The sequence below is a fragment of the Odocoileus virginianus genome, unplaced genomic scaffold, assembly GCF_023699985.2.
Source record: "Odocoileus virginianus isolate 20LAN1187 ecotype Illinois unplaced genomic scaffold, Ovbor_1.2 Unplaced_Scaffold_16, whole genome shotgun sequence".
Taxonomy (NCBI): Eukaryota; Metazoa; Chordata; class Mammalia; order Artiodactyla; family Cervidae; genus Odocoileus; species Odocoileus virginianus.
In genome coordinates, this window is record NW_027224278.1 from 455,313 (window position 1) to 469,137 (window position 13,825).

Here is a 13,825-nt window from a genome sequence, read left to right on the forward strand (position 1 = left end):
AATCCCACTCCTGGGCATACACACCGAGGAAACCAGAACTGAAAGAGACACGTGTACCCCAATGTTTATCACAGCACTGCTTATAATAGCCAGGACATGGAAGCAACCTAGATGCCCATCAGCAGATGAATGGATAAGGAAGCTATTTTACATACACACAATGGAATATTACTCAGCCATTACAAAGAATACATTTGAATCAGTTCTAATGAGATGGATGAAACTGGAGCCCATTATACAGAGTGAATTAAGCCAGAAAGATAAAGACCAATACAGTATACTAACACATATATATGGAATTTAGAAAGATGGTAATGATAACCCTATATTCATACAGAAAAAGAGACACAGATGTATAGAACAAACTTTTGGACTCTGTGGGAGAAGACGAGGGTGGGGTGTTCTGAGATAAAAGCATTGAAACAAGTATACTATCAAGGGTGAAACAGATCACCAGCCCAGGTTGGATGCATGAGACAAGTGCTCAGGGCTGGTGCACTGGGAAGACCCAGAGGGATGAGATGGAGAGGGAGGCGGGAGGGGGGATCAGGATGGGGAACACATGTAAATCCATGGCTGATTCATGTCAATGTATGGCAAAAACCACTACAATATTGTAAAGTAATTAGCCTTCAACTAATAAATGAAAAAAAAAACAAAACAAATAAGACCTAATTCACATATACAACAGTCCACCCAAAAGTAGAATATAAATTTTTCTTACGTGTATATGGAATATTTTCCAAAATAGCCCATTCACTATACCATGAAACAAATTTTCAATTTTAAAAAGTACAAATCATACAAAGAATGTTCTCTGACCACATGAAGTAAAATTACAAGTGGGGGAAAATGTAGAAAACTCACAAATATATAGCAATTAAACAAAACCCTCCTAAATAACAAATGTGTCAAAGAAGAAATCAAAAGAGAAATCATAAAATAATTTTAAATAAATGAAAATACTAATATGAAAATTAATGGGATGCAGATAAAGAACTGCTCAGGGTGAAATGTATAACTATAAATGCCTATATTTAGAGAAAAGGAGTGCTTCCCTGGTAGCTCAGCTGCTAAAGAATCCACCTGCAGTGCAGGAGACCCCGGTTCAATTTCTGGGTTGAGAAGATGCCCTGGAGAAGGACATGGCAACCCACTCCAGTATTCTTGCCTGGAGAATCCCCATGGACAGAGGAGCCTGGCAGGCTGCAGTCCATGGAGTCACAAAGAGTCAGACACAACTGAGCGACTAAGCACACACAGCACAGAGAAAAGGAAGATCTCAAATCAATAGCCTAACCCTACACCCTAAGGAACTGGAAAAAGATGAATAAACTACAAGTAAATCACATAAAAAGAATGAAATAAGATTAGAGCAGAGATAAATGAAATGAAGAGCAAAAAAATAGAATCAACAAAATCAGAAACTGGTTCTTTGAAAACAAATTGACACTATCTTTAGCTAGATTGATCAAGAAGAAAAAGAAGATTCTCAAATCACTAGAATCATAAATGAAAGAAGGGACATTACCACTGACCTTACAAAATTTAATATCCCATAAAGTAATACAATGAACAGTTGGATGCTGACAAATTGGATAATTTAGATGAAATGGAGCTATTTCTACCAATACACAAACTACTGAAACTTACTCAAGAAGACAGACAATCTGAACAGAGTTATAAGAAGTGAAAAAATTGAGTTAGTAATCAAAACACTACCCACAAAGAAAAGCCCACACCCAGATGGCTTCACTGCTAAATTCTAGCAGATATATAAAAAAGAATTAATACTAGTTCTTCACAAGCTCTTCCAAAAAGCAGAAGAGGAAGGAATACTTCTCAACTCATTTTAGGAGGCCAATATTACACTGATGCTAAAGCCAGAAGAGGACATTACAATAAAAGAAAACTATAGACCAATAAATATCATGCATAAGAATGCAAATATACTCAAAAATACTAGAAAATCAAATTGAAAAACATATTTTAAAAATTATGTACCATGATCAAGTAGTATTTATATCAGGAATGCAAGGTTAACTCAACATTCAGAAGTCAATTAATGTAATATATCAATAGAATAAAAGCACATGATCACCTCAAAGATGCAGAAAAAGCATTTGACCAAATCATAAGGAATGCATTAAAAAAAATTGGGAATTCCCTGGGAGTCCAGTGGTTAGAACTCAGTGCTTTCACTGCTGCCAGGCTCCAGGTTCTGTGCCTGGTTGGCAATCTAAGATCCTGCAAGCCACACAGTGCAGTCAAAATAAAAAGATTGAAAAATGCAATGAAGAATCCAAAAATGAAAAATTAAGAAAGCAGATAACTTAACTGAAGAAGTTCAAGACTTGTAAACTGAAAATTACAAATCTTTGTTGGAAAAAAATTAAAAATACCTGAATATATAGAAAGATATTCTATGTTCAAGCATTGGAAGACTTAATTTCATTATGATGGCAGTATTCCCCAAATTGATCTATAGATTTAATGAAACCTCAATCAATATCACAGCTGCCTTATATGCAGAAACTGACATGCAGATGTTAAAATTCATATGGAATTGAAAGGGGCCCCAAAATAGCCAAAAACAATCTTGGGAAAAAAGGAACACAGTAGGAGGCTTTTGCTTCCCAATTTCTGTACTGACTAGAAAGCTACAACAATCAAGACAATGCAGTACTGGCAGAAGACTAGACACTAGACATAGAACCATGGAATAAAATTGAGAGTCCAGAAAAAACCAGTCTATGGTCAATTGACTTTCAACAAGGGTGTCAAAATCATTCAGTGGGGAAAGAATAGTCTCTCCAACAAATGGTGCTTGAACAACTATATATCCACATACAAAAGAATGCAGCTGGACCCCTACTTTATAGCATATATAAAAATTAGCATAAAATGAAATATAGACCTAAATGTATGAGCTAAAACTACAAAACTCTTCGAAGAATGCATAGGAGTAAATCTTCATGTACTTGAATTTGGCAAAGCATTCTTAGACTTGACATCAGAAGCACAAGCAACAAAAGAAAAATAGAAAATCTTCATCAAAATTTAAAACTGCACTTCAAAGGGCACCCTTAAGAAAATTCAAAAAAGGACACACAAAATGGAAGAAGATATTTACAAATCAGATATCTGATAAGGGACTTGTACCTACAATATGTAAAGAGCTCTTATAACTCAATAATAAAAAGACAAATAATCCAGTTTTAAAATGGGTAAATGGAATTCCCTGGCAGTCCAGTGGTTAGGACAACACACTCTCACTGCCATGGTCCAAGGTTCAATCCCTGGTGGGGAAATAAGATACCACAAGCTACTAGCTCGCCACTTGGCATGGCCAAAGAAAAGAAAAAGAAAGAAAAGGCAAAGGATCTGAATCTACATTTCTCCAAGCCAGATATGCACATGGCCAATAAGAATGTGAAAATATGCACATTGTCATTAGTCATCAGGGAAATGTAAATGAAAACCACAATGAGATACCATTTAATACTCACTAGGATGTCTAGAATCAAAAAGTCGGAAAATAAAGTATTGGAAGATATAGAGAAATCAGAATCCTCATGCATTGCTGGTAGGAATGTAAAATGGTGCAGCTGCTGTGGAAAGCATTCTAGCATTTCTTCAGAGGATTTAGCATAGAGTTACTATAGATCACAGGAATTCTGCTTCTAGGTTTAAATCCAAAAGAGTTCAAAGCATGTGTTTTAACAAAAACTTGTACATGAGTGTTCATAGCAGCATTATCCGTAATAGTCAAAAGGAGGAAACAACCCAAATGTCCATCAACAGATGAATGGACAAACAACAAAATATGGTATGTCATACAATGGAATATTATTCAGTTATAAAAAGGAACAAAGTCTTGATACATGTTACAATGTGGATGAACTCAAAAACATTATAAGTGAAAGAAGTCAGTTACAGAAGTTCATATATTGTATGATTCCATTTATTTGTAATTACATCAGATTGGAAAGAATTCATAAAGAATATCACATACGATGCTTGAAGTAATGCCAAAGAAATGGTCTTTTCAAGCCTCACTGTTAGGGCTTTTAACTGCTATAAACTTGTCGCTGAAACTTGGCCTCTGTTCACCCGTGCCAAATAGGAACAGGGTGGGTGAAGTAGAAAAGAATAGTTTTTTATTGCTTTGCCAGGCAAAGGGGGCCACAGTGGGCTAATGCCCTGAAGACCCTGTGGCCACCCTGGAGGGGGTAGTAAGGAGTTTTATAGTGTTCAAGGAGCAGGGTGTGATCAGCTTGTGGACAGTTCTTGGATTGGTTGGCATCAAGGTGAAGTTTCAAGCATCATCAACCTTCTGGTTTCAACCAGTCTAGGGTCTGTGTTCTTGTGGTCAGCAGTTTTCAACTGATGCCGTGGGGGGAAGGGGGTGTCTGCTTCCTGTAAAAACAACTTAGGAATGTGTGTCAGGCCTTTATCTATATCTTTCAGGGAACTGGGAGTTTGGTGATTCTGTTATGTGGCAGAATTATAGTCTAAATTGTTACCAGTTCCTTAGCCCAACAGCTATTCTTTGTTTCTACATCTTCACATTTCCCAATCATTGACTCAAGTCAGCATTTTACTTCAAAAGACAAGGCCATAGATAGGCCTGAACACAGTTTCAAACTTTGTACTGGTTTTGTCAGGAGTAAAGTTAATGATTTTAGTACATCATATTCAAAGACTACAAGATGTTCACTCTGCAATTTATAGTCTTGGGAGAGCCAGACACCCCACTGTACCCATCCCACTGTGGCAGGATTTATTTTTATTAAAGTAAATTCTGAGAGTTTTCCTAAAAAAAAGAAAGAAAAAAGAAATGGTCTTTTCAAACTTTGCCAACTAGAAGTTAAATTACTAAGTATGCTTGCAAAGTATAATGCCTATATCTATAACATTTTTTTTATTGGACAATCATTTATTTAAAATAATATCTTAAATACTTACAAAAATAAATCCAGTATCACTTCTATTTTTTAAGTGTCAAAGTCTTTGCCATAGAAAATAGAAAGAACCTTTTACAAACTAAAAATTACATTTAAGATACATCAAGTTTAATAACTGCACACTATTTTCTTTTATGGTTGTGCTTTAAAAACTTACTTCTTTGCAATGTATAGGTTCACAATATGAATGTATGCATAAAACCACATACATTTTTACATAGGAATGTTATTCATTAAATACACATACAGAGAACCTAACACAGATAATATTGTGGCCTAAAAGCCATCCCATAGGGCCAGATAGTGTAGAAACAGGTATAGAAGTAGAAGTATTATTTGACATTCAACTTAGCACTCCAGTTATCAAAGATGATGATATCTTAGCAAGGGATTCTCAGTTTAATGTTTCTAGACAAGACATTAATTCTTAATGTATCTTAAATCGTTAGTTCAACAGTCTTTCTTCATTGAAAAAATACAATGAACTTCAAATATTTTGCATTACATTAAGCAGAGGATAAACATTGTCATATGTGTACACACTTTTATTTTAAAAAGGTAAAGGAATTATTAATCTTAGAGAAAATGCTGAAAATTAAAGATCATTCCCAAAGTGGTTTTACTTTATAATCACTGGGACATTCACTTCCTTATCAAATAGATAAATGCTGAATTTCTCTTCCCTGGTAATATGCACTCAAGCCTCACAACACAAACATGTAAAAATCATGGTTCAAGATGAATATTTATAATGCTTTACCACCCACAGGGTGTCAATCTCACTATATTAACCAGATGTGGAAAAGACTCTCACTTCTGATCAGTTCCTGGTTTTCCATATGATAATCACAATAATACAGAACTTTAAATTATGTTAGTAAGTTATTAGTATAAATACATATCGAGCATGTTCAATTCTATCAACTAGAAAAGTGATAAATCACAAAATTTGCTTTCTCTCTATTTAGGAAAAAGAATCTAGTCTTACACCCTTATTTAGAAATTGCATGAATTATTTAGAAATTTCAAATATAATAACTGGAAAATTATAAGCAATTGAACTGTGAAAATTCTAATTTATTGAAGTTGATGTTTTACAACAGATTTCATTAAAAGGGAGCTTGAAGAGCTTCTGAAATCTCAATTACAAGCAAGTAGTAAACACTAAAGGAGCAGATGTCTTACACTGACCAAAATATACCAAAATGCCATAATAACTGGAAAATTTTAATTAGCATGCTAAAATAGTTTTATCTATAACATTTAAAATATTCATACTCTTTGACTTTCAGGTTCTTCTTTTTAAAACCCTATTTCATAGAAATAGCATATATGTTGTTTATCCATTTATCTGTTGGTGGACATTTGGGTTGTTTTGCAGCATTGTTATGGCAATAGGAAACTGAGTTGGAAATAAAGAGATGTCTATGATTCTTTATTAATTGAAAAAAGCAAATGTCAGAGTAACGGTCCAGTTTGATCAAATTTGTGTAAAATCAAACAGTAATAAATGTGTATATGGATATATTTTATAGAAATTCGTGTGGAAGAATATATAGCAAACTTCATATTTCTTTTCTGTATTTTTGTATTGTTTCATTAGTTTTAATAAAGAGGTGTTACTTTCGCTATCTGAAAGATAGAGAAAAATTTTAATTAAGTAAAGGAGGTGGGTGGAAGAAAGGAAGTTGTTGTTCAGTGGCTAAATCGTGTCCAACTCTTTGTGACCCCATGGGCTGCAGCACACCAAGCTTCATTGTCCTTCACTATTTCCCGGTGTTTGCTCAAACCGTTGAGTCGGTGATGCCATCCAACCATCTCATCCTCTGCCATCCCCTTCTCCTCCTGCCTTCAATCTTTCCCAGCATCAGGGTCTTTTCCAATAAGTCAGTTCTTTGCATCAGGTGGCCAAAGTATTGGAGCTTCACTTCAGCATCAGTCCTTCCAATGAATATTCAGGGTTGATTCCCTTAGGATTTACTGGTTTGATCTATTTCCAGTCCAAGGGACTCAAGAGTCTTCTCCAACACCACAGTTCAAAAGCGTCAATTCTTCGGTGCTCAGCCTTCTTTATGGTACAACTCTCACATTCATGTGTGACTACTGGAAAAACCATAGCTTTGACTATAGGTACCTTTGTTCGCAAAGTGATGTCTCTGCTTTTTAACAGGCTGCCTTGATTTGTCATAGCTTTTCTTCTAAGGCTTCCCTAGTGGCTCAGACGGTAAAGAATCCTCCTGCCAATGCAGGAGATCCATGGTTCGGGAAGACCCCCCTGGAGAAGGGAATGGCAATCCACTCCAGTATTCTTGCCTGGAGAATCCCATGGACAGAGGAGCCTGGGGGCTACCACCCATGGGGTCGCAAAGAGTCTGACACGACTGAGTGACTAACACTGTCTTCGCCCAAGGACCAAGCGTCTTATAATTTCCTGGCCGCAGTCACCATTGCCTTTGATTTTGGAGCCCAAGAAAAGAGTCTGTCACTGTTTCCATTTTACCCACATCCGTTTGCCAGGAAGTGATGAGACCGGATGCCATGCTCTTAGATTTTTGAATGCTGACTTTTAAGCCAGAAAGCCAGGGAACTAGCTTCCCCCACCCCCAGACCCCCGGCCATTTCTGTGTGCGCTGCTCTTACAGACAATGCGGTGCTGGGCGTCGCCTCTACCTGGAGGATTACAGTAAGCCTGTTGTCAGTGATGAGTCAGAGTGCGTGGTGCTGATGCTGCTGCCATTTCATCACCTCCGCGAGCGCAGCATCCATCCCTCGGTCCTCCCCGCGCCTGGGCCTACCTGGCCTCAGGCTCCCAGGCCAACGATGCCGTCGTGGCCGATCTAGATCAGGACGAAGCCGCGCTCTCCGAGGCCCTGGCCTGGCGCCCCCATCTCGCCGCCCGCGGCCCGGGCCAAGGAGACCTGCCGAGCCTCGGCCATGGAGGCCATCTGGCTGTATCAGTTCCGGCTGATTGTCATCGGGGATTCCACGGTGGGCAAGTCGTGTCTGATCCGCCGCTTCACCGAGGGCCGCTTTGCCCAGGTTTCGGACCCGACGGTGGGGGTGGATTTCTTCTCCCGTCTGGTGGAGATCGAACCCGGAAAACGCATCAAGCTCCAGATCTGGGATACCGCGGGTCAAGAGAGGTTCAGGTGGGAGCGCAGACTCGGCCCGTGAGCAGTGGGAGGGTCTTCTGGGTTTTCCCGATCCCCGGGGGAAGAGGACTTCCTGGTCTCGGTCGCCGCCCTTAGCGAAGGTAGTGAGGCTCTGAGAGTTTCTGCTCAAGCCCACCTTCAACTAGCTGGGAATTCAGTACAGGGAAAGATGCATCCTGGCAGTCAATAATACATATTGCTCGTACCACAACTCCACCAACTTGCCCCCTTGGTGGTTAATCAACTCGCTGGAGTTGATCACTGTCATTCATCAATTTCAGTCCCTATGCTACATTTCAAAAAATGTTCCCAGGTCATCCTAATGTAGGATGACAGATCTAGATAGGTGATGCAGAGATAAAGATATAGACAGAAATATAAATATTAGATAGAAATAGAGATGTATGTGATGATTGAATCTTTTTTGCAACTAGCACACATGCAATGATCATTCACTCTGCCAGACACTGCACGTATGGCTGGGGAAACAGCTGGAGGAAACTCCTGCAAGGGGATGCCATGTAAACAAAATAGACACAGGCATTGCCCTCCTACAATGTCTCTGCTAGCATAGAGGAGGGGGGCCTAGGTCAGTAATTACACAAAAGAGTGCCTTGTTCATATTTGTAGGCTCACCGCCTACGATAACACTTAGCACTTATTGAGTGATCAATAAACAGGTGGAATTTTCTCTTCCAACCCTTTGCTTCACTTGTAGTATGTATCACTCGTAATTACATGTATGGACACAGATGAGGGAAGGCTTACTGGAGACAATGACACCTGATGAGTGTGAGGAAACTGCATGTATAATGACAAAAGTCAGAGCAGCATACAGAAAACTTTGAGCTACAGTCATGCAGAGCAGCTGAAACTCAATCAAGATGCCTCAATAATCATTATTTATCTAGTGAACACGAATCAAGCATAGAAGATATTTGTTAGCTGGTTGAAGAGGGGTGGGGAGTAGAGAAAATTTAGACTTGTCTCCACTTCCCCACTTCTGCAAACAAAAATCCTTGTCCAGGTTCACTTTGAACTTGTGATTTCATGTTTCATATTATAAGCGAAAAAAGGTATCTTTTGTGTTTGTCTCAATTTCTTTCTGTGTGAACAGCCTTTTCATATCCACTGATTATTATTTATTAGATGATAGTGACTTCTAAGGGTTCTTTATATATTAAGAATATTAATCCCTTTATGTCATGGATGTTGTAAAGAGTTTTTCCAGTTTTTCATTTGTCTTTTAACTTTGTTTACATTAAGAATATTTTTTGCTGTTTTGTTCTTACCATCATCTAGCTAGGACTTCATTCCCTGGACAATGTTTGTTCTGTTATTACTGGGCCATTTGTCCTAAGGCTTAAGCTATTGAGTCCCTCATTGTTTATGTTCTTCATCCAAGGAGAAAGAAAAATTAAAAATAGACATAGGTCAAAAAGCATGGTAGTCTAAGGGAAGTGACTGGATAAGCAAATAGTTCTATAATGTCTAAGACACCCTGAGAAAAGTACCATAATGCACATTGAAAATGAAGCTCCTCAAATCAAGAAGCAAAAATATATGTGGTTTCTTCTGTTTCAAAAGTAAAGAAAATGTATAATAGATTTTAGAAACATTCTGATTACAATGCTTTAAATAAATCATATCATTTTAAGGGGAAGCTTTGTCTATTTAGGTAGTTTTTCCCACCTGGTGGCTCCTGAGTCAGCCTCTCTGAAGTGGGGCAGACAGACACTTGGCTCAAGGTCTTTGCAGACAATCCCTCTTTTTCCTATTCCCACATGGCCTGAAAAGTAAAAAAAAAAAAAAATCGTGTTCCTCCTCACAGAAGAGATTGAAGACCTCTGTTTGATGAAAATAAAAAGGTAACAGAGAAATATGGTGATGATAGAGCACTTTTGTGATATATACTTGTTTTTCCTGTCAACTATCATAAATTCATTTTTCTTTTTTAGAAAATCCTATGCCAACTATGATCATTTGTAATGAGCTCTCCAGGTGACAGAGTACTTAATCCATTATTTCATTTGCTTCATGATAACTTTTTACTTAGATATCCCACTTAGCAGAAGAGGAAGTCTCATTCAGCTTTCAGTGGCAAGAATGGACAGGTTAACTATGGTTCGACCTAAGTTGAGGGAAAGTGCCTGTATGCCCATGAGCTTTCATTTCTAGAAGATACCATCTCAAAGTTTAGTTCAATTGAAAAGTATAGCTCAGTTGCAAATTCATGTATCATTATTATGATGGAATGATGTTTGTATTCCTTTGTTACAAAGAGAAAAGCATTTTCACCGAAGGACTCTGTCGCTAACTAGAGACCACTGTTTGAGTTCACTGAAGTACAGCAGTTTGGGCTTGGCATTCAATCTTGATTTCTCTCTTGTGTTCTAGATCCATCACTCGTGCCTACTACAGGAACTCAGTAGGTGGTCTTCTCTTATTTGACATTACCAACCGCAGGTCTTTCCAGAATGTCCACGAGTGGTTAGAAGAGACCAAAGTACACGTCCAGCCCTACCAAATTGTATTCGTCCTTGTGGGCCACAAGTGTGACCTGGATACACAGAGGCAAGTGACTCGCCACGAGGCTGAGAAACTGGCTGCTGCATATGGCATGAAGTACATTGAAACGTCAGCCCGAGATGCCATTAACGTGGAGAAGGCCTTCACAGACCTGACGAGAGACATATATGAGCTGGTGAAAAGGGGGGATATTACTATCCAGGAGGGCTGGGAAGGGGTGAAGAGTGGATTTGTCCCCAACGTGGTTCACTCTTCAGAAGAGGTAGTCAAATCAGAGAGAAGATGTTTGTGCTAGTCAGCCCTTGTGTCTCCAAAACCTGCTGTCCCACCTGGACTTCCAGCTGATCAAAATGATAGAATCATCGTGTGACTCAAGAGAACTTAAACCTCTATATTGGATACCAAGTGAGCCTCCTCCCCAAGGGGAAGGTGATGAGTGGGTGGGTGGTGGAACCTGGGGGCTGGAACTGGCCCTGTTTTGTAGCCCAAGCTGCACACTGGCTGCTCTGTATGCCCTTTGTAGACCGTATGTCAAGAAGCTGAGGTCCAGGGAACCAGGCCCCCCAGGAAAGTACACCCACAGTTAGGACAACTATTTCTTGGTGTTGCATAGGTCATGATCATAATAAAATATGTCAAAAGGAGTAAAGTATCACATCGGGAACAATGATCAAGTCTACAAAAACGAGTGATATCGACCCAACCAATGAGAATATCCTGCACTAAATGTATGTGTGGGGTTTGGTTAAAAGGTACCAATTAGCTCTCTACAGCTCATCTGTAAAATGAGGGGTATGGGCCAGTCTTTTCATAAGACTCATTCAAGGCCTGGTGTTCTGGTAAAAAAAATGGTGTGAATGTCAAGAGGGAGTCAATTTATACACTGTTATTATCACATTCAAAAAAATGTACAGTCTTGGGCAAGAATGACCAGCGTGTTTAAGAAATTTTCCCATGCAAATTATCATGGAATTAGAAGAGAGAAATACTATTAACACCAATGCCATCCCCCTTTCGCTTCTGACCACACCTGGGGTTTCACTGCTTTGGCGACTATGATCTGAACGTAAACACCTGCTTAGGAGGGGTTGTCACACTTACAGACATTATGGTTCACTGAATGACCTGTTTGATCATTGTAAGAGGCCATGAGGTTTTCTTCCCCAGTTTACAAAAAAATTACCTGAGAGGCAGAGGAGAGTCACTAGGCCAAAGTGAAGGTCTTCTGACTCCTGATTCTTACTTCAGTGCATCATCCTGCTGTCCGATGAATAAACTGTTATTGTTTACTTTGGAAGAGATATGACTGCAAATAAATATTCTCTACATGTTAGGATATGTTTCCTTATTGATTATAACTCAGCTCTAACCCTGAGGAAACCTGGGCATAAGTCAAAGGTAAAGCCTATTCAGGTATTATCGAAAAGAGGATTTTACACAAGTGAATAATTGCACAGTGAACACATGTTAGAACTGTTTGGGTTATAAGTGTTCTTATCACTGAAATGCAGTGGATATATTATTGAAAGGAGCTAAATACAGCAACGGGGAGTGGGATGGGGGTAAATACTCACTTCACAATGACCTTGGCTCCTTGTTTGCCATATGCCTACACTGGGTTTCTATCTACCCTACAAAGTTAACTCTTAATTCTCAGGTGAAAAGACAGCTAACTAGTTGCATCAGAAACTTGAAATGGTTGCCTTGTGGTTCCATTATCTTCTTGAAGAGAGGTGATGCTTTAAATGATTTTTTGATTGTAGCCAGTTCAGCTAGGCAAAAGCCATACTTTTAGTAGTAAAAAAAAAAAATTCTGATTAGAGTCAGGTTTCTCATTTCCATTGTGATAGGAACGCCTGAGGATGGTAAATTGCTTTGAAATATGGTGTTGAATTTCAGAATGGATGTAACTGAATCTGAAATTTGAAGGATTTACTTCAGCCAGAATAAAGCAGCAAAATCGTGAAAATTATGGAAACAAACCACCTTGGACCTACCTGCAGCATCTACTACAAGTGACCCAATCATCATCTCTTCCTTGGTTTAGCATGGCCTAGCTTGGGTGGAGTAACTAAGTTGCCAGATTTGTGGTTGTAGAAGACAAATAAAAGATAGTAAATTGGGCTAACACAAAATTTCATCAACTACTATACTTAATTATGTTTAGAAGATTCTGAAAGCAAGATTATCCAGTGGATAGATGAGAGTTGACTGGATTCTGTCAGTTCAAGAAAAAAAAGATAGAAACAAAACTCTCTATCGTTTTCTTGACTTAAACACATCATATGTATATTTTTCTCATTCTTTGCATTTTTAGGCAGGTTTAAAAATACTCATCATAGATTCAGCAGAAGTGGCTGGGCTTAACTGCTTAAACAAGTTCTAGAACTTTAAAACTCATTTTAGAATTCAGTGCTGTTGTCACTGCAATAAGTGGGTTTTGGAAAATGTGTGAAAAAGTCGGGTGTTAGTACAATATTAAGGGTAAAGCTCTAGAAGCTATTTTACTACATAGGTGAAGACAAGATAAACTAACTTGTAACAAAGACCACAACTGCATGTTGGATTAGATTGCCTCATATTCCAGAATAAAATGTACTGTGTACTTTTCCTCACTTTGTTGTGCACTGTAATGAAATGTGAAAAACTTTAGCTGTATGTGAATGAAAATATGCTTGTATTTAGTAAAATGGTTGATTACGTGACTGTGAGATTCCAAGTGTGTGTTGTAGCTATTTCCAGAGGAGTCTGTCCCTACAGTGTAGCAACTGCTACCAAGAACATCAGGTAGGTGGGACATACGCACAACAGTACTCACCAATATCTTAAAGCCAGAAAGTTACAGGATAATCATGTTGAAAATCACAGAGACCTCACTAATGCCTGAAAATGCCATATGACCTTTGCAAACATTTGTTCTGTGAAGCCTAAATATGAATCATTGCAAATTTTAGTCAAGGGTTTTTTGTTTAAATTTTAACTATTTTTATTAAATAGCTCCTAAAAATTGGGGGGGGTTGTTTTTTAATTAAAGTATAGTTGATTCACAATATTATACTCATTTCAGATGTATAAAATAGTGATTCAGTATTTTTATAGCTTATACTCCATTTAAAGTTATTACAAAATATTGGCTATATTCCACATACTGTACAATATATCCCTGTAGCTTATTTA

General features: G+C 38.3%; 1 protein-coding gene across 1 annotated transcript; it reads left to right on the forward strand.

The window, feature by feature from the left end:
- The first annotated feature begins 7,557 nt into the window (after nucleotides 1-7,557).
- Nucleotides 7,558-13,353, forward strand: RAB39B (RAB39B, member RAS oncogene family). Its single transcript, XM_020889569.2, has 2 exons — nucleotides 7,558-8,116; nucleotides 10,517-13,353. The coding sequence occupies exons 1-2, from the start codon at nucleotides 7,902-7,904 to the stop codon at nucleotides 10,941-10,943; spliced, it is 642 nt and encodes a 213-aa protein (XP_020745228.1). The 5' UTR covers nucleotides 7,558-7,901; the 3' UTR covers nucleotides 10,944-13,353.
- The last annotated feature ends 472 nt before the right edge of the window (nucleotides 13,354-13,825 follow it).

Coding starts and splice junctions, on each gene's coding strand:
- RAB39B (XM_020889569.2), top strand. CDS start 7,902: ATGGAGGCCATCTGGCTGTATCAGTTCCGGCTGATTGTCATCGGGGAT. Junction 8,117..10,516: donor GCGGGTCAAGAGAGGTTCAG/GTGGGAGCGCAG, acceptor CTTGTGTTCTAG/ATCCATCACTCGTGCCTACT.